Source organism: Cataglyphis hispanica, chromosome 11 (assembly GCF_021464435.1).
Source record: "Cataglyphis hispanica isolate Lineage 1 chromosome 11, ULB_Chis1_1.0, whole genome shotgun sequence".
In the NCBI taxonomy this organism is placed as follows: Eukaryota; Metazoa; Arthropoda; class Insecta; order Hymenoptera; family Formicidae; genus Cataglyphis; species Cataglyphis hispanica.
This window is the reverse complement of record NC_065964.1, coordinates 739555-760210: the sequence shown is the minus strand read 5'-3', so window position 1 is coordinate 760210 and position 20656 is coordinate 739555. Positions and strand designations below refer to the sequence as shown.

At 33.5% G+C, this 20656-nt stretch overlaps 1 protein-coding gene across 3 annotated transcripts in view; it reads left to right on the top strand.

Moving 5' to 3' along the window:
• The window catches only part of LOC126852992 (proteoglycan Cow), a 335529-nt gene that overhangs the window by 188006 nt on the left and 126867 nt on the right, over positions 1 to 20656 (top strand). For all 3 annotated transcript variants that reach the window (XM_050598350.1, XM_050598351.1, XM_050598352.1), the window contains exon 5: positions 5143 to 5288. In XM_050598350.1, the coding sequence (XP_050454307.1) occupies positions 5143 to 5288 (146 nt within the window). The remainder of the gene's footprint in view (positions 1 to 5142; positions 5289 to 20656) is intronic.

Sequence of the window (20656 nt, the reverse complement as noted above, 5' to 3'; positions counted from 1 at the left end):
TGTTGTTATTCTTTTTGCTTTTATAGAGCTTTGTTTTTGTGAAAAATTTTTTTTGTCAAACTTTGATGCCAAACTATTCAGAATGATTTAAAACGTCGAAAAAACATATTTTTAAAAAAGTCCGTATATGTGTATGTGCACAAAAAGAACGTGATTGCTCTAACTTCCGTAAATTTTGAGGTAACGGACTAAATTTTTTTATATGAATAAAGTATCATTAAAGATTGGTTAGTATTGTACTTGACTAGGATCGGTAAAGAAGTTTATTGTTTATAAAATTTAGAATTTTTCAATAAAAAGGTGTTCTAATTTTTGCAAATTTTGAGATATTAGTGATATCTAAATTTTTTTTTATAAATAGAATATCATTAAAAAATCATTAATTAGTAGGATTTATTGAGGATCTATCATCAGGATTTATCATTAGTTAATAGGATAGATTGAATTTGATGTAAATTGGTGAAAAGATTTATTTTTTATGAAATTTTGAATTTTTTAATAAATGTCTGTGCATGCTTTAACTTCCATAAATTTTGAGATATCGGGCTAAATATTTTTACATGAATAGAATATCATTAAAGAATGATTAGTATTGAATTTGATGAGAATTGGTGGAAGAGATCACTTTTTATAAAATTTTGAATTTTTTTGAAAAAAGATTATTGATATTATAAAAGGAAATAAAATTATTAAAAAGCAATGTGCAAACTTCTAATTTTGCAAGCACAATTTTTTACTTGTTTCCAGAAATTTTCGATAATTATCTCTTATATTATTTCACCTTACAAATATTGATTAAAAAAATTTTTTTGAATAATATATATACAATAATAAATACAAATAAAACAAGTAAAAAATTGTGCAAATTAGAAACTTGCACATTGCTTCTTCATACTTTTATTTCCTTCCTTTTATAATATCATTAATCGTAATTACAAACACGTCTGCATGGAATGATTCGCTCCTATTCATGTAAAACAATTTAGTCTAATATTTCAAAAATTTGCAGAAGTTAGTGCACAAACATTTATCAAAAAATTTAAAATTTTATAAAAAATAAACCATTCCAGCAATTCTAATCAAATTCAATACCAATCATCCTTTAATGATACTCTATTTCATATTAAAATATTTAGACCGATATCTAAAAATTTGCGAAAGTTAGAACACCGTTTCAGAAAAATTCAAAATTTTATAAAAAATAAACCTCTTCACCAATCCTAGTACAATATCAATCAACCTTTGATGATACTCTATTCATATAAAAAAATTTAGCCTGTTATCTCAAAATTTTCGAAAATTAGAGCAACCACTTTATTTTTATGCACATATACATATTCATACATACACACATATGAACATTTTATAAAAATATGTTTATTCGACTTTTAGAACATTTCTGAACACATTGGCATCAAAATTTGAAAAAAAAATTTTTCACAAAGATGTAATTTCTGTGTAAAGCTTAATAAGTACATAAACTCTTATAAATATCAATATTTCAGATATTTAGTAAGAGATTCTTTTAAAACAATTTCATTTAGTTATCGTTTTGGAGTCACAATAGTTTGGAAAATAATCATTGAAGAGCTATCGTCGATAAATATCGCGTGATACGATGCGCGATACGCGATACATTTCCAGGATGATGATGTTAAAAGCTGCAAGATTCGCTTCTTGTATTTCAACTTCCGTAGCATCACGCCTGTACTCGACTAAATTTTTGATATAATCCCATACAAAAGTCGAGCACATTGGGATCTGGCGATCGCGCCGGTCAAATGATTAGGCTATCTCGACCCATCTATCTATTTGGATAATGCGGATTTAAAAATTCGAGTACTTCACACGAAAAATGCGCAGGAGCCCCGTCTTGTTAAGTGAGTTCTGTTCTTAGATGGAGAGGAATATCTTCGAGCAGAACTGGTAATTCATTTTGGAGAAAATTTATATTTTTCTATTTAAGCGTGGCGGTAGGAAGTAAGGACCGATTTGAAAATCGTCGAGGGAAAGTTAGTTAAAGCTGCCAAAGAAAATTCTTTAATTTAAGTAAATTTATTACTTACGATTCGATTTGCTGTTATTCTCGCCCATACGTTTATTGTCCAGCGATATTGAAACATACGCTGCTGAATGGCGTGCGAGTTTTCTTCCGTCCATATTAAAAAATTCCGACTATTAAACACACCGTTCGGTGTAAAGGTGGCTTCGTCTGATCATAAAATGTGATTGGGGAAAAAATCATTTCTCCGACACTGAGTAAGAAATCCTATGTGTGTTTCCAACATTTATATTTGATTAATATTTGCTTTTTTTTAATACTGCGGAAAGATTAAAATAAAAATACTAGAAATACTTTCACAAAAATGTATACGCTCTTCTAGATCTCTCGCCAAAAGTTGTTGCACTCGTTGATAATGATACGAGTACAATTCGTCCTGCCGTAGACGGTGCATCACGTATCGCGAGAGACCGAGCAGCCAAGCCACACGACGCATGTTGTTCTGGGAGTTTTCTTCGAACACTCTCAGGATTCTCTCCTCTTCGTCTACATCAGCATTTCGCCGATCCAATAGAAGATTTCCTGTCTCTTGAGCGCGTCGGATACATCCCAAAATTATCTTATGGTCGGAATATCGCTCACGCTCAGGGAATCGCTTCGCGTAAAGACGAGCCGCAGCATGAGCGTTTTCTCCAACTGCTTCGTATGCGATAATTATGTCGAGATACTCTCTTGTAGTATATCCCGCCATTTCTTAACAATTTCTCAAAAGATTTTTCACGACACATACATGTTGGATCCTGAGCACCAACTTGTTGAACAGCGTGCGTCGTGTGGTTTGGATATTCGATCTCTCGCGGCAATAAATAACAAGAGAAAATAAATTTATAACAAATGAATACTGTTGAACTTTTACAAACATTTACTTGATTCAAATGCTTATAATTTGATTTTTGAAAAAAAGCTATGAATTGTTACTTATACTCTTCTTTAATTACATTTTGACCATAAAAGATAATTATCATATATGGAGTAACCAGAGAAAATTGTGCTGTGGCTCATCTTTACGCGAAACGATTTCCCGAGCAACCATAAGATAATTTTGAGATGTATCCGACGCGTCAGAGAAACAGGAGTTTTCCTTTGAATCGACCAAACGCTGCATTATCATATGAATGAAGAGGAGAGAATCCTGAAAACATTCGAGGAGAACTTCTGATACACCGTGGCTAATTATAAGATGCTTGGTCTCTCGCGATATATAGTGCACCATATTCTACAGCAGAATGGATTGGATCCGTATCATTATCAACGAGTGCAATAATTTTTGATCAAGAACAGTACATTTATTTTTGTGAAAGTATTTTTTATTATTTTCATTTAATGTTCTCTCGCGTTATCTAAAAAAAAAATATATTAGCTGTCAGCGAAACACACACAGAGTTTTTCGCTCGATGAAAAGATTTTTTCCGCGACATTCTATGGACAGACAAAATCATCTTTACACTGAAAAGTATGTTTAATAACCATAATTTCTTATTGTGGGAAGAAAACGTACATCTTCCGCAACATTTCAATATCTGGGCGATAAACGCATGAGCGGAAATACCAGCGAACCAAATCGTAAGTAATAAATTTACTTAGTAGTAAATTAAGCAATTTTTTTTGCTTTTTTTTAATAAATCATTTTTTTTGGCTATTTTCAGATCGGTCCTTAATTTCGCCACGCTTAAATGGGGAAATATGCCTACATTTTCTTCAAAATGAATTATCAGCTTCGCTCGAGAATGTTCTTCTCCGCGTAAGAGAAGAGCTTATTCACTAACAAGACGGGGCTTTTGCGCATTTCTCGTAAAATACGCAAATTTTTAAATGCGTATCATCCGAATAGATGGATCGAGGTGACTCAATACATTTAGTCGGCGCGATTGCCAGATCTAAATGTGCATGATTATTTTGTATGAAGTCATATTAAAAATTTAATCAAACACAAGCGTAATAATACAGAAGCGATTCTCGCAGTTTTTATTTTAATACCATCTCCTTGAAATGGCGTATTGTGCGACGCGTAATATTATTCGAACTCTATTTATGTGAATGAGGAAGACACTTCGAACAATTATTACATTAAATATAAGAGTGGATTAGACTGAATGATATCCTTATTGGGATACTACTTCAAAAAAAAAAAAAATGCGCCTTGCTATCTACCGCAAGGTGTGAATATGATAGTATAATATAATAGCATAATAATAACTTATATTTATGAGAATTCATTACGCAACGCTCGTATGTAAACGTTGCTGCTCCTCTCGCCCCTCCTTCATTTCACGGCATGCCTAGTAACCGCCATGCCTCATGAGCCTTCCTTTCTCGCAACGCGCTAATATTCGTGTGCATTGGCTGATCTTTTTTAATTAATTTCTCAATAATTATTGCGAAAATCGCAAAATGGTACAGAACTCTTTTACTCAGTTTAACCCGCTCTATCTGCACACGACGGATGGGGCGATTATTATCAGACACCTTGTATATGTGAAAATTGTATTTTTTTTTAAATAAAATGATGTTTTGTAATAAACTTAAATATTTACTTGTAAAATAATATTTATGATTATGGTAAGTAAAATTATATGGTTGATTAAATTCTTGAAAAATACTTTTAAGTGTAAATAGACTTTAATATCCGATCTTGCTGAAACGGTGGAATGGATACGGAACCAATAAATAGAAATGAAAATAGATTAAAGCGTATCACTATTCTAATGCTTATTTTACTATATTGAAGCTTCTTATTATAGGATTGCAGTTGTAGAGTATTTTAAGCGGTAAGATGAATTCCTTGTCAGGATAAGAAACATTGCAGTTAATAATCAATATCAGTATTTATATAGGAAGCTTCACAGGGGTTGACAAAAGAACTTAAGCGTCTTTTTTTTAATAACATATTTTATTAAAACTAAATGCAATCTGGATATGTATAAATATTATAGTCATGTCCGATTTTGTTAGAATAATATAAAATATAATATGGTTGCGGAAATACGAATAAGTGTAAATGAACTTTTATTTTACATTGATATTTAGATACGTGTATCGACAATCAGGCATTTAAAATGCTCGTTTTTCTTGTGTTACAGGTGCCAAGAATGTCCCGTGGTGAAGCCTACGTTTCTTTGCGGAAACGACAATCGTACATACAGTTCGCCATGCCGTCTCGAATACCATAACTGCATTCACCATACTTCCGTCCATATTGCTTGCAAAGGTTTTTGTCCATGTAAAGGTGAGAAATATGTTCATCGTATATCAATTAAGCTGAAATTGAAGCATTAATTTTTAATTTTAGATAAAAAAGAATTTTAATAATAAATTTTAAGCAATTTCAATAATATTTATACGACTACAAATATCTTTTATAGCAAAGAATTTAATAATATAAATTAATAATATAATAATATAAAATTTATATTTAAAATTTATAAAATTTATAATATAATAATAATATAAAATTAATAATATAAAATTAATTAATAATATAAAACAATTATATAATTATTAATATAATATAAAATTTAATAATATAAAATTTTTTTTAATAAAAAAGAGATATTTATTACTGATAAAAAAAGAATCATTTTTCAATATAATATATTGCAATATAAAAGATTTTTAATAAAAATAATGTTTTTCACTAAAAAAGTTTTTTTTTTATTTTATGTACTTTTTATTATTTTTTTATGTAACATATTTTCTGTTGTAACATTGATGTAAGTAATTGATTAAAATATAAAATCATCGTTTGTGTAAAAAAGTAAAAAGGTATACTTAAAATGTATTTATACATAATATAGACATATACTTTACAAAATCTTATAAATGTATATATATATACATATAGGATGGGCCTAAACTTTTCGGTCAGACTAAAATTTTATTATAGGAATTTGATTCTGAACAAAAAGTTTGCGATAAATATGGATCAAAAAATGATTCCTTAAAAAGATAACGCCCAAAAACTCTCTCTAAATTATAGTTATTTTACATATTTATAAATATCAGGGAAAGTATGCGTTTTTTAACAAAAATTACTGAAACAAAAGTTAGAGAATTAAATTATCTTTCAAATAAGATCAAAATGGTTGTAGTACATTCTATAGGTTTTGAGAAGTAGTTTCAAATGTACAAAAAAGTATTTTTTTCGGCTATCGACGGTAAAGCTTTTTAAAAATACTGTTCATTTATGCTATTAATGCTTTAGCTAATTTTTGATGTTCATCTTGCATGTTAATTATTCCACTAAAAAATTTTACTTCTATTGCATTGTTTAAACCAATCACTACAGAAGAATGATTTAAAAAACTCTATATTTATATACAGGGTGTCCCATAATTTACGGATCATTTCTTATGTGCATATAAAGTATGTTAAACTGGATAGGAAAGTCATGTACTGTTTTGCGATTTTCATGATAATTAATAAGAAATTAATTAAAAAAGATAGGCCAATCCGCGCCTTATATAAGTGCGAGGAGAAGAGATGTCCTACTGTAATGTGATATTAGGCGCGCGGTGAAGCGGTGGGAGGGACGTGGAAGGGAGGACTATGAAGGCTACGTACGTGTAGAACACTTCTCTCACCGCTTCTCCGCGCGCCAAATATCGCATTACAGTATGTGAATTATGGGACACTTTGTACATACAGGATATTCGGCGTCAAACACCCGTCGTGTGCAAATAGAACGGGTTAAACAGAATAAGAAAGTCATTTTGCGATTTTCGTAATAATTATTGAGAAATTAATTGAAAAAGATCGATCAATTTGCGTGAGTATAAGCGCACAGTAAAAAGGAACAGACTATTAATGTATGGTTACTAGACTAAAACGCGAACTCATCATTATTTACTGCTCATAACTATTGTCATTTATAGAGCGTTCGTCCAAAAATTTCATCGCGCATCTAGCGACCGCAAACTTTTGAGTGGTAACGCAAAATGTTGCGTCCGCGCGTCGACTTCGAGAATAATCGAATCGCGCACAACTCAATCGGCACACACGCTCACGTCATAAATAATAACACTGTTTATAGGAAACAAACTTTAATCCAACACAAAATACAGAACATAGAACAACAACGCGAAACTGATAATCTCGTATATAAGGAAAGCAGGATCAGTAACGGAAATGTCCACACGGAATCAAATCCGTCGCGAGATTAAGTTGGCGGCTCAAAACATCAAAATGTCAGCTGTTGTCATATACTATAATACTATAGTATATAATACTATACTATAATACTATAATACTATACTATATAATACTATACTATAATACTATACTATATAATACTATACTATAGCTATAATAACATCTTCCTCAGCAACGCATTAGGGAATCATCTCCTGAAGGCAGTACAGCACACCACCAGAGGCGACACGTAGGGACGGATAAACAGAAGGTGAACGTAACACTGCCCCCCTCTTCTACAAGATTGTCGTCCCGACAATCTAAAATAGGCTCAAGCTCATGGGTTGACCATTATCCATCTCTTCCAAGACATTGACTCCAGGGTACCCCAATGGCTTCCTGCTCTACCCTGAGCTACCGCTACAGGTTACCGAGCACCATACTTGCAGGCCCCTCTAGGAATCCGTAGAACACTGCCATCAAATCCTCTTCATCTTCGAAGAATATCGTCCAGCGTCGATTCCAGGGCACCAAACTGGTTTCTTGTTCTATCCTGAGCTACCACTACAGGTTACCGAACATCAATACTCAGGTCCCAATCGACTCCGATAAATCTTCTTATCCTAACATTTGTCTTCTGCTCCTCGCCTGGCTTGCGGTAATAATTCATCATTCACAAGGAAATTTTCGGACAAGGAGAGGGGGGGGGGATATATACCATGGACCCGGCATCTTCAAAGAGGACTCCCCAAGCCTCTGTCTCAGCATTCGCCCTAAGACCTGACGGGAAAACCATGACTCATAAACTCTCTGAGCCTATCTCGCCGTGCGCGTATACTTATGTGAATTAGTCAATCTTTTTTAATTAATTTCTCAATAATTATGAAAATCGCAAAATAGTAAAAGACTTCCTTATTCAGTTCAATCCGTTCTATCTACGTACGATGAATGATGCAATTGATTCCGAATACCCTGTATAGGAAAGTAGAGTAAGACCGGGTATTTTTTTTGGATTTGTCTTCCTATATAAAATCAGAGAAAAAATTTTGCTGACCGTTGCTAATTTTTACCTTAAACTATGAGAAAAAGAGACTAGTTGCTAAAAAAAAAAATTTACCAAGGATAATACAATTTCTTAGAGAAATCAAAATACCCGGTAAAACTTTGCTCTACCGATAAGGTAAAATCGGGTACACATTTAAAAACATCGTGTAATTACAAAATTGAGATTTATTTTAATCAAAAGACAATATAAAGATGTATTTTATTGTCAAAAATCACAAATAAAGATATCTTCTTGTTCTACATTGCTGCAGGACTTTTTTATTTAATTTTTTAACTTTAAGGGTTTCAAAAAGCTTCTTTTAGTAGTTTCTTTTTCTGCGTGTTTGTTTCCTGTTGCTTTTCGTAGAAAGACAAACTCAAGATAACAGCTTCTTCTTTTTTCTTACATGAGATATAAGATTTATATATGTAGGTATCCGATTTTACCCTAATACGAGGAAAATGACAAACACGACGGCTTTATATTCCGGCGTAATATAAAGTGACAATCAAAACTAGAGCGATATTCTCTATAATATGTATAGATACTACAATACTGCAATTATCAAAACAGATACTTTGTTTCCGACTCGATTATTATCACGATATCAATCCTTTTTGGTCCAAAAATTTTGAACTTCTCTCAAAAATAAAATATTGTGTGCACATACAGTTCATCTTAAAATAATGATGGCATCAATCTACTACTAATAACACGAGTTAGCCAAAAATAGTAGTTATTACGAAAAATAAAAATATATACCCGGTTTGATCTATCCACTTAATTTTATCCTATTTTCCTCTATATAAAATTTTAAGACGAGATAGAGGAAAAAATGGAAGAGGGACAAAACAAAAATTTTTGTCACCCAACATAGGGTCAGCATTGCATCCATAAAATTATTTTTGTTTTGCATCGAATGAATGTATTGTGCTTTAATAGTCGTCATGACTATGTACTGCATTGATTATTCCCTCTTTTATAGCCAAACAACGAGTGCGTTTAACGTCTTTCTCTTTGTATCGCACGGATTGCGCTGATAAACAGGAGTTAATTCGCCAAACGGAGGATGATCGTTGAAAAGAAAAGAAGGAAAGGAAACAGAGAAAAGATAACGCACCGTGTAAAAACGGGGTATTGGAAATTTTGCGCATGCCGAAAATCAAAAATATAATTACGTGAAAATCGAAAATTTGGCGCCAGACATGGTCTTTCACACATCAATTCGCAAGACGCAATAAAATTATCGAAAAGCTAATTATCAGAATCCGCCGCGGGCTGACTAGCTCACCTAATAGGTAAGGCGAATGTTGCCTTAACGTTATAAATTAAACAAAAGACGACAAACATGAGATCGATAAACATAAGCGGAAATTAAAGACGCTAAATAAAAGTAACAAAAAGGAATAACAAGTTTATTCAGTATAGGTGCGCCGAGGTTTATTAAAAGTAGTAGCAATGATGCAATTGATCGCGCGTTCTTCGAGCGCGGTAAATACGCAGCCATACTGGATGTTAGCTTTCAGGCACAAAACCGGAAGCTTTTACCGATCGGCTTGTTGGTCGATGTTGGCCGATTACGCCAATCGTACTTTGCTTTCTGCGTGAAATCTGCCCTACATTGCGGAGATGACAATTATCTAATACAAGCGTCAATTTGGGCAATTCTCTGATTGAGACTTCGATCCACTATACAATCTTACTTGTAATCTTAATTTTACCATGTAAAATGCGCAACTCAATCATATAGCATAACATAAACATGAGATTTATACATGACGAACGCTACACACATTCGCACAATCCGCACGGGAATCGTATAACGCATTTATATTTAACGCACTTTCAATCTTTAGGCGCGACGGTTAACAGAAAGCACAGATAATAATTTCGCAATTCGCACATATTCGGACGACAGACATATCGGGTGACTACTTTCGTGGGAGAGAATGAACGTAGAGAAAAGTGTGCTTGTGAAAGAGAGTGGAGGAGAGAGAATAGGAGAGAGAGAAAAAAGTGAAAGCTCTAAATGAGAAGGGCAGAAGGGAGTAAAGGGTTGAAGGGAGTAAAGAAGTTGAGTAAAGGGAGAAGTGACGTAGTGAAAGGATGGAAAAAGGGAAAAGTTGGAAGTTAGGTAGATAGGGATGAGAAAGAGAAAGAGAAAAGAGAGAAAGGAAGAGAAACACGTGGAACCATAGACATATATAACTAGACGGAGGCATTGCCTACCCCTCTTAAAGAAAACCTGACCCTAAGCGAATAATAGGATTGCGACAGAAACAGGGAATGTACGGACAATCTCTCTCTTCGCGCATGCGCTGTTTTGAAAAATAAGGAAATAATACACATACACACACACGCGTGCGCGCATACATTATCAAACAATAAATGTATTTTAGCTAACAATAAATTTCTTTCATATAAAATAATTTCCTTATTGTTTATATCATTTCATATTTTTATTTAATGTGTAAACATTTAATTTATTTAATTTCTAAATTCAATTTGTAACTTTAAATTTTATTTTAATAAAATTAAAATACTTATACAAATTAAATAAATAATAAATTAACAAATAAATTAATTATATTAATAAACTAATTTATATAATTATTTATAATTTAAATTTCCAAATATTAATTAAAAATATTAATTAAAAATATTATATAATATAAAAAGGAAAACTCTTTTTGCAACAATATTAAAAGACAAACGCATTTATTTATAAAATGAAATTTGCTTACATATAATTAAAAAAGACTATTATTGCAACATTAGAAAACAAACGCATTAATTTATAAAATATAAATTGCTTACATATAATAAAAAGAAACTATATTATTGCACCAAAATTAAAAAATTATACGATATTAAATTATACGATAGTCCATATTTAAATTTAATAAATTCTATCCATTTTTTTAATTTCTTTTTTAGAACGTAATCTGTAATAGAGAAGAAATTATTATAAAAATTGTACTATTAATTATGATATTAACAAATTTATGATATCACATTAAAATAACGGACTCAAAATTCCTTCTGCATTTAGATTTATTGTCTTTTCCTGTAATATCATAATTGTATATAGTATATAACAATACTTTATATAAAATTTATCTGAGATATATTTGAAAACATTTCTATGTATAGAATTGTGAAATAGAGGTTATGAAATGTCAAAACTGATAAATGAGAGTAGCAATTATATTGTTATATATATATATATAAATAAATACATGGTAATAAAATAAATATTTACTTATGAAAAAATATCCCATTATTTTGCTCACAATTGCAAATTGCACATTTCCCAGGCATTTTTGTATATTTGTAAGAGAGAAATGAATAAATTGTATTCGACTTAACCAACGCATGCGCGAGAGAGAGAGAGAGAGAGAGAGACTTCCCGTACACTTCCTGTTTCTGTAGCAGTCCTATTACTCGCCCAGTGACATGTTTTTAGCGGCATGCTCGTCTATTCATATACATATGTCTATGCGTGGATCGTGACAGTAAGAAAACAGAAAGCATAGAATAGATAAAGCGGTGACTGGATAGGTAGAAATGAAAAATGGGAGAAGAGTTGCGAAATTAGAAGAGAAACGACCAGATAGGTAGGAATGGAAAATGAGAAAGAAGTAGCGGAAATATATAGAGAGGCGACAAGACAGGAAAAAAAGAGAGTAGAAAAAGAAATCGTAAAGGGAAAAAAATGAGCATGAGAATGGTGAAAGAGGGAATAAAAGAAATGGAGAGGAGAGGACATACGGAGAATATACAAGAAATATGGAAAAGGAAAAAGGGACAAATAGAACAGGGGAAAGAAAGAAGAGCAGTAAAAGAAATGGGAGTGTTAAGAAAAGGAAAAATTCATGGGTAACCACAAAAAGAAGAGTAAAGAAAAGAAGAATTGGTTGAAGGAACTGAAGAATAAATTACAAAAAGAAATGATGGAAGGAATTTAAGAAATAAGAGATATAAAGAGGGCGGAATTAGGAGTATATATAGGAGTATATATACCGGAAATGAGAAAGTGAAGAGATTAGAAGAAAAGAATAAAGAAGAAAAAGAAAAAATGGAGAGAAATGAGAGAGAGAAGAGAGAAAGAGGAATATGGTGATAAGAGGAGTGAATAGAGAAGAAAGAGAAGTGAAGAAGAGGAGAAATCTTACAAGAATTAGAAAATAAGATAGAAGTGGAGCAAGTGAGATGTATAGAAAACAAAGATGAGGGGGAAAGAGATAGGAGAAATGAAGAATATAAGAGAAAAAGAGGTAATAGAAAGAAGAATAGAAAGAATAGAATGAGATAGAGATGATGAAAGGAACAAAAGATGAGATGAAGAGATGAGATAGAGAAAGAGAGGGAAGGGAAAGAGTTCAGGAATGGAATATGAAGGAAATGGAAAGAAAAGGAAGAGAAGATAAAGGATAAGAAAAAGACATGGAATGAACAGGAAAAAGGGCGAAAAAGACTTCAGAGGAGAAACGAGAATAGAGAGGGTGAAGAGAAAATGGGAAGAGAAGGAGAGACATGAAGAATGGTGTACTGGTGCATAGCGCGGGTGGGAAACAAGGATAAAGAATTTTTGGAGAAGGATAGAGGAATGGGATATAAATGAGAAATGAAATAGAGGAAAGAAGAAGGAAATAAAAAAGAAGAAATGGATAAAGTAAGAAGTAAAGAAACTAGGATGAAGGAAGAGAGGACGAGAAGGAGAAAGAAGTTTGAGAAGAATGGTATGTAAGATAACGATAAGAGAAGACATAGAGGATAGTGAGGATATATGTAAACAGGGACATGGATAAAAAGTTGGATGGATTAAAGAAATGGATGAAAGAGGGAGAAAGGATGGAATAAGATGAGATGATGAAGGATGAGAAGGAGGAGAAGAACAGGAAGGAACGCAGAAGGAAAGAAGATATAAGAAATAAATGGGAAGGAAGAATGGATGGAAGAAAGAAAGGGATGGATGGATAAATGGAAGAGAGAAAGAATGGAATGGAATGGAGGATGAAAAGATAAGAGAAAAGGTGGAAAAATAGAAGATTAAAAATAGAAGATAAGATGGATTCAGACTACCAGTAATTATGGTTGAAGAAAAAAGTAAGGGGAGAAATAAATAGACAAGAGAAAGAAAGAAGGACGAAAAGGAAAGTGGAATGAAAAAGAAAGAGAAGAGTTTAGGGAAGAGCTAAGGATAAAGGAAACATTAGAGGATTACGAAGGAAAGAGAGCAAATAAAAGAATGAATGGAAGAAGGTGATAAAGAGGAAAGGAGGTAAAATGGAGGAATGAGGAAAGAAGAAGAATGGAAGAAAGAAAGGAATGAGGAAAGGAAAGAGGAAAGAAGGAAGGAATGGAAAGAAAAGAGGAAAGAGGATAGATGAGGAATGGAAAGGAAGGAAGAGGAAAGATAGAGATGGAAGGATGGAAAGAAACGGAAAGATATGCATGGGAAGTTTGTAGAAGAGCATGAAATGGGAAGAGATGGCTGGAGGAATAGAAAGAGGGCATAAACTATTAGTACTGATAGTAAAGAAGAGGAGAGGAGAAGATGTGAGAGAATATAAGGAAGTGATGTTAATGCCATCATTATATAAAATATATACAATGATACTGAGGGAAAGACTAAGAGGTGGAGAAGAAAAGGGGGCTATTGAAAAGTCAGGCGGAGTTTAGAAAAGAAATGGGGACAATGGATCAAATGTATGCTCTGAATTATTTAATAAATAGACAGTTAAGAAAAAAGGAGGAAAAATAAATATTATGGTATTTGCTAAACTAAGAGCGGCGTTTGATTCAATAGATAGAGAGATACTGTCAGCGACGATGAGGCAAAAGGGGTTGAGAGAAGGTCTAGTAATTAGAAAAGAAGAGGTTTTAAGAGAGGAGCAAAGTTAGAATGGGAGAATGTTTAGGGAGAGAGTTTTGAACAGCGAGGGAAGGGGGAGGGGAGTAAGATAGGGATGCCTTTTAAGCCCAATGCTATTCAGTATTCTAATAGCGGATTTGAAGGAGGAGATGGCAAAGAGAAAGTAGGGAGCAGTGTATCTGGGGAAGAGTAAAGTATATATGCTGGCATACACAGACGATATGACTGTAGAGCCTCCTCTGGCAGAGGAGGAACAAGATATGAGGGCGATATTAAGCAATTTGGAGGGAATATCTAGAAAGGAAGGAGCTGGAATTGAATTCGGAAAAAACAAAAATAATGAGGTTTAGAAAGGGACAGGGAAGAACGAAATGGTTGGATTGGAGATGGAAAGAGAAGAAGTTAGAAGAAGTGAAGGAATTTAAATATCTTAGATATATCCTACAGAAGAATGGAGGGCAGAAGATGCATGTGAAGACAAAAAGGACGACAATAGTGATAAGGGAAATATGGGGAATAGGGAACAAGTTATGAGGGAAGGATGATGGCTGTACGATACGCTGCTATAGACGGTAATGCGACATGGTGCAGAGATCTAGGGATGGAAAGAAAGAAAAGGAATAGAGAAATTACATGATAGGTAATAACATATATGAGATAGATAATGAGGTTAGACTAAAGAACTCCAGGATATATGGTAAAGAAAGAATTAGGGAGAGGGCTCATGAGGGGGAGAACTGGAAATAAAGATGAAGAAGAGTATGGAATTTTGAAAAAAAATTAGAAAAAGAAAAAGGAGAAGAAATAGCAAGAAGATGTTAGGAAGAAATGAAAAAGAGATGAAGGAAGAAGGTAATAGAGAGTTGGGAACAAGAGAAGAAAGAGTTCTTGAAAGAAAGAGGAATGGGAGAATAGAATAGAATAGAAATCGGAAATAGATAGATAAGATAAGAAAAAATAAGAAAAAGCAGGAGGAAAAAAGGAGAAAGGAAATAAAGAAAGGAGGTACGAAAATAGAAGAATGAGATGGAGGAATGCATAGAAAGAGATGGAACAAAAAGTAGTAAAAAGAATATTGAAAGTGAAAAGAAAGTGGAAGAGAAGAAAGGGATGAAAGAGATAGAAAAGGCAAGGAAAAAAAGAGGAAGAGAAAGAAGAAGAGGAAAGAGAGAGAGAGAGAGAGAGAGAAAGAGAGAACAAAGGATAGGATTAGGATAAGGATTAAATTAGAGTAAGTTAGATTAAGATAGATTATTATATAAGAGATTGTAAAGCATTTTGTAATCTCACAGGGGAACAATAAAGTTCAATTCATTCATTCTTGAGTGACCATTAGGATTGTGTCAAAAATAAATGGTTATTGCTGCTCAACAAATAGACCGAACAAAATAAATAAAAAACCATTTTGTAGAGGATACTTGTCAAATTTTATTACTTTAGGTATGAACTAAAGTACTCTAGCATTCATTCTGATATTCACATGTCGGCTTAACACGTTCACGCCGGGGCTGATTTTTATTTTCTTCGCCGTGAGGCGGCGCTCGAATTTTTGCCGCGTTTCATCTGGCGGCGCGCGATTTTTACCTGTTCAGACCTGTATACGACCTGTGTACGTTTGCTAATAGTATAGTGAGTACTTATTATGCAAGTTGTGTACTTGTGCGGTTTTTTCATCCTAACCTCAGATTTCTGCCAGTAAGTATAACTCGAAAGGCAATTAGATTGTTTTTTTAATTTTTGTCCTTATAAATAATAGATAACATGGATATGGAAATAAGTGATTCGTCTGATTACATAAAAAATAATAAATAATGATGTTATAAATAGAGCAATGTTGAATTATTATGTTAATTTTGTAGAATTTGAGTTAAATTTACAATACTGAACCATTATGTTTATGTTATTGAACAAAAGTTATGTATTTAATAAGTTATTAAGTATAATTGTTATTAAAAAAGTGTTTTTTTATAAATAAACGTTAATTTTTAGCGTTTAATAACACAATCGAATGCGGGCCACCGGTGGCCCGCGCCGGCGTGAACGTGTTAAACAACCAACCTAACCTAATCAGAAACAAGTTAAATGACCGCCGAAATCGAGGAAGAGAAATATAACCGTTTACTTTTGCATGAGATTTAAACGTTTTAAACGGGTGATAACCAAATATGTTACACGGGAGTCAAATCTCCAGAGAGAGATACGTGATGTATAATCTGCGATGTCAATATCTTGATCGACTCAAATTGTTACTTTAGAAACTCCGGGACTCGAATCGCTTGACGATGTGACCACGACGCGAAAATAGCATTAAATAATCGAGTTTAACTCGAAAACACGAAATCACAGCGATGACAATAGAACAATACAATCCCAGGCGCGATCGCACGTGACTATTTTACATAGGGTAACTTCAACAATACGGAATCTCCCTCAGAGCAGTTAAGAGAGTCGACGTCGTCCATTGTCTTCGATCCTGCGAAAGACCGGAATACTTTCCTTTCGATCTGATACTCTAGTCCCGCAATCGCTTTATCTTAACAGGTTGAATGCCACGCCAATTTTACCGGGATTGTCCGTGGCGCCACGATGAATTTTCTATTTAGCGATACATACAATGTTGAAATATTATCTGCAATAGATAAGTTACAGCGTATAAACATGTTTGGCATGTTAATTGCGGCGGCGGTCACTGGTGACCCCCGTGGCGCTGGAGTACGATTTCGCGCCATCGTCAATTATCTCATATTGCTTCTTCGCGTTGTTGAGTAATAGTGTCACGATTTTATTATTTTTTAGAATGTTAAACAATCAGGTAAGAACCTCTATTATACTTTTATATACTACAAAAATTTTTGCATTTCGTATCTCCTATTTAATTTTTTAGTTAGCCCATAAAGTTATGATTTCAAATGAAGATTCTGCGTCAAGCAATTCAACTGATGATATATTTTTACCAAAACCTTCCAAACGATGCCGGGTGTTGTCAGATAGTGAGGAAAGTTCCTCGAGCAGTTTGTCTGATATGATAATACCATCTTCAGTACGTCGCCGTCGAATTGAATCATATAGTGAAAGCGGATTTGAAGATGACGGTAATAATCACGAAAATAATACACAAGAAGAGGTACGTAATATAAATTGGCATATACCTTCGTGTAATCAACCAAATATTATATTTTCTAATTCATCAGGGATCAATACACATCATTCTGAAATTTTTGAATTTACTGAACCGCATAGTTTTTATTGTCTTTTTGTTTCGAATGAAATATTTGAAATAATTGCAAACCAAACAAATAAATATGCTGCGAAAATAGTATCAGAACAGCGATCACGTCGTCTTGATAGATGGATTGAGACAAATCCGAATGAAATAAAAAGATTTTTTGGCTTAATTATATGGATGGGATTAGTGCGACTACTCAAAATTCACTTGTATTGAAGTAGAAATGAAGAATATCACCAGACATTCCCAAGTACAGTGATGCCGAGAAATTGATTTAAATTACTTTTACGGTTAATTCATTTTAGTAACAATGAAGAAAACGATCCTAGTAATAGATTATCCAAAATTATTCACATTATCGACATATTAACAGAAGTTTTAAAGAATACTACAATCCAGATGAAATATTATGCGTAGACGAATCATTGGTCCCCTTCCAAGGCCGCATAATATTTCGACAATATTTGAAACTGAAACGGCATCGATATGGAATTAAAGTTTTTAAATTATGCAATGGTGCAGAATATACTTATTCTTTTCAAGTATACTCGGGAAAAGAAAAAAATAGAGATAAAACAGCAGGTACCATATCGTCCGAGATTGTAATGTCTCTTTGCAAAGATATATTGGGTAAAGGGCATACTGTCTGCACAGACAACTGGTATACGAGTGTTGATCTGGCAGAAAAGTTAATAGCAAAGAATACACATTTAATGGGTACACTACGGAAAAATCGACGTGGAAATTCAATAGAAGTAGTATCCAAAAAATTAAAACGTGGAGAACTTATTGCTCGCGAAAATAAATCCGGAATAACAATTTTAAAATGGAAAGACAAGAGAGACGTATTGATGCTTTCAACGAAACATTCGGCAGAAATGACTACTGTACATAAGAAATTTTATTCGTGTGAAAAACCAAAAATGGTTGTGGAATATAATCTAGGAAAATCATCAGTCGATTTATCAGATCAAATGATAGCTTATAATTCACCACTACGCAAAACTTTAAAGTGGTATAGAAAATTAGCAATAGAACTGTTATTGAATACATGTATGGTAAATTCAATGATATTATTCAAACAGGTAACAAGAAAAGATATTCAAATTTCCGACTTCAGAATGAAAGTTGCATTGTATTTAACAAAATGTCGTGATAATGATGCTGAAGTTTCCATTTCTCCACGTGAAAGCTTGCTGAGAAAACCACGACATGAATTAAAAGCAATGCCGGGAAAAGCTCGAACGGTGCGAAGATTTTGCAAAATTTGTTACCAAAAAAATTCAAAGAAGCTAGGAAGAATAATTGCAAAAAACTGTAGCAAAAAAGTCCTGACATATTGTAAAGACTGTGCTGGTTCACCCTTTCTTTGTTTAGAATGATTCAATACGACACATCGTAACGTGCGCGCATAATAAAACTATATTACATGTATAAATAAAACTATTTTCAGATGTTTTATACTGCATTCATTTCTTCACACCACTATATCAACGATGATAATAATAAAAAATTATAAGTATTGTCATTTGTCTAAATTTTTTATTTTTTTTTTTCAATCTGGGCACGCCGGTCACCGATGGCCCCCATGGCGTCACAGCCAAGTTAAGTGCCGGTCACCAGTGACCCCCGTGGCATTCAACTGTTAAACTTATTCGTCATCCTCAAACTTCATCCTTCTCTAACGAGTGTCTGCACCAGTCTGACCCCGAGATACGTATGATCGAGAATTAATGCCGCGAGGCTAACCGGGAATGGCAAACGGAATACGTATTATCGCGACCAATTATGCGCTACCACATGCTGTGGTCGGCGGACGGCGCAAGATCATATCGGAATCGTGCGCCCCCGGTACCGCTATATCGATAATGTGCCGGGGCCGCTCTATGGAGCCATACGGAATGCTGACAGATCATCTCGGCTGAAAGGGTGGTGATCTTCGTTGTCATCTTTTTCTGTTCGTTGCGCCCTATGGCGACGTTTTTCCAGTGCTTTTTGGGACGATAATTTCGTCCACTCCTAGATTCTTGTGTGAGGATTTCCTCGCAATTTTGGGCGTCGCGCATAGCATGCACAGGTTCTTCTCGTTGATTGTTTGAAAAGTTTTATGTCGGCTTGTCTACCTTTCCAGGTCGATACCTCCAGATCTCTGATATCTTCTTGTTGTCAGACTTGGATCTCCCGCTTTCCTCTTCGATGAGACTTGCAAAATAAGTTTTCATATAAAGAAACAATATTCGAAATTTTTTCAATTTTCGAATATTGTTTCTTTATATGAAAACTTATTTTGGAAGTCTCATCGAAGGGGAAAGCGGGAGATCCAAGTCTGACAACAAGAAGGTATGAAACAATATTCGAATTTTTTTTGTGTAGATGATTAATAGCACTTTTTTATTCAATTAAACACCGTACTGATACCGCGTTTATCGCGCACGCGCGAAAAAATGGGGTGAAATAGTATGTTTCTTTCTTTCTCGTAGGATTTAACCGAAACATGGCGGACGTGGGTTGTAACCATAGACATAATAAGTATAGACTACGCGTTTGACTACGCTATATCGATGTACAAACTTTAGAAGGAGACAACATGCTCTCAAAGGCTATGTGTCTCTGTCAATATTTAGAGTGGGGCATAAATTCAATATGCGACATATTACGAATCAGCGAAGGCTTTTTTCCCTCACCATGCATCATTTAGACAAAGAGAAAGAGTCTGGGAATAGAGGATTTCTCTTTCTAAATTTCACGCTGCCTAAACAAAGGAAAGATAGGGAACGTGCAGTCTATACTTACTATGTCTATGGTTGTAACCAGTCTCTTATTAAAGAATCTCTAGCCACTACTGAAGACATTGTAATCAGAGACTGGCCACAACTAGAGATATTTAATCAGAGTTGCGAAATAACATCTAAGAGCGGTATTCATAGTCAGTTCTTATTTCAAGATTGTCTTAAGGGGTTTAACCATCCTGACCTTTCGAAAAATAGGCTTATTTTTAAAAATCTTTAAATTTGAAAGTTAAAACAAAATTTATCTATTTTTTGCCACATAGTAGATTAGGGTTTTAAGAATGTCTCTTATAAGTTTTACATTAACTATTTAATATAACAATATATAACTATATAACAATAAAAAATAAAACTAATATAACAATATATAACTATTTAATATAACAATATATAACTATATAACAATATTTTAATAAAAAATATTCCAAAATGGCGGCGCTGCAACTGTTGCCGTAAAGGTCCACGCGCGTAGCTGGCGGTAAGTTTATCTCAGTTATAATAAACCTGAAAAAAAGTTTGCTTATTCGTG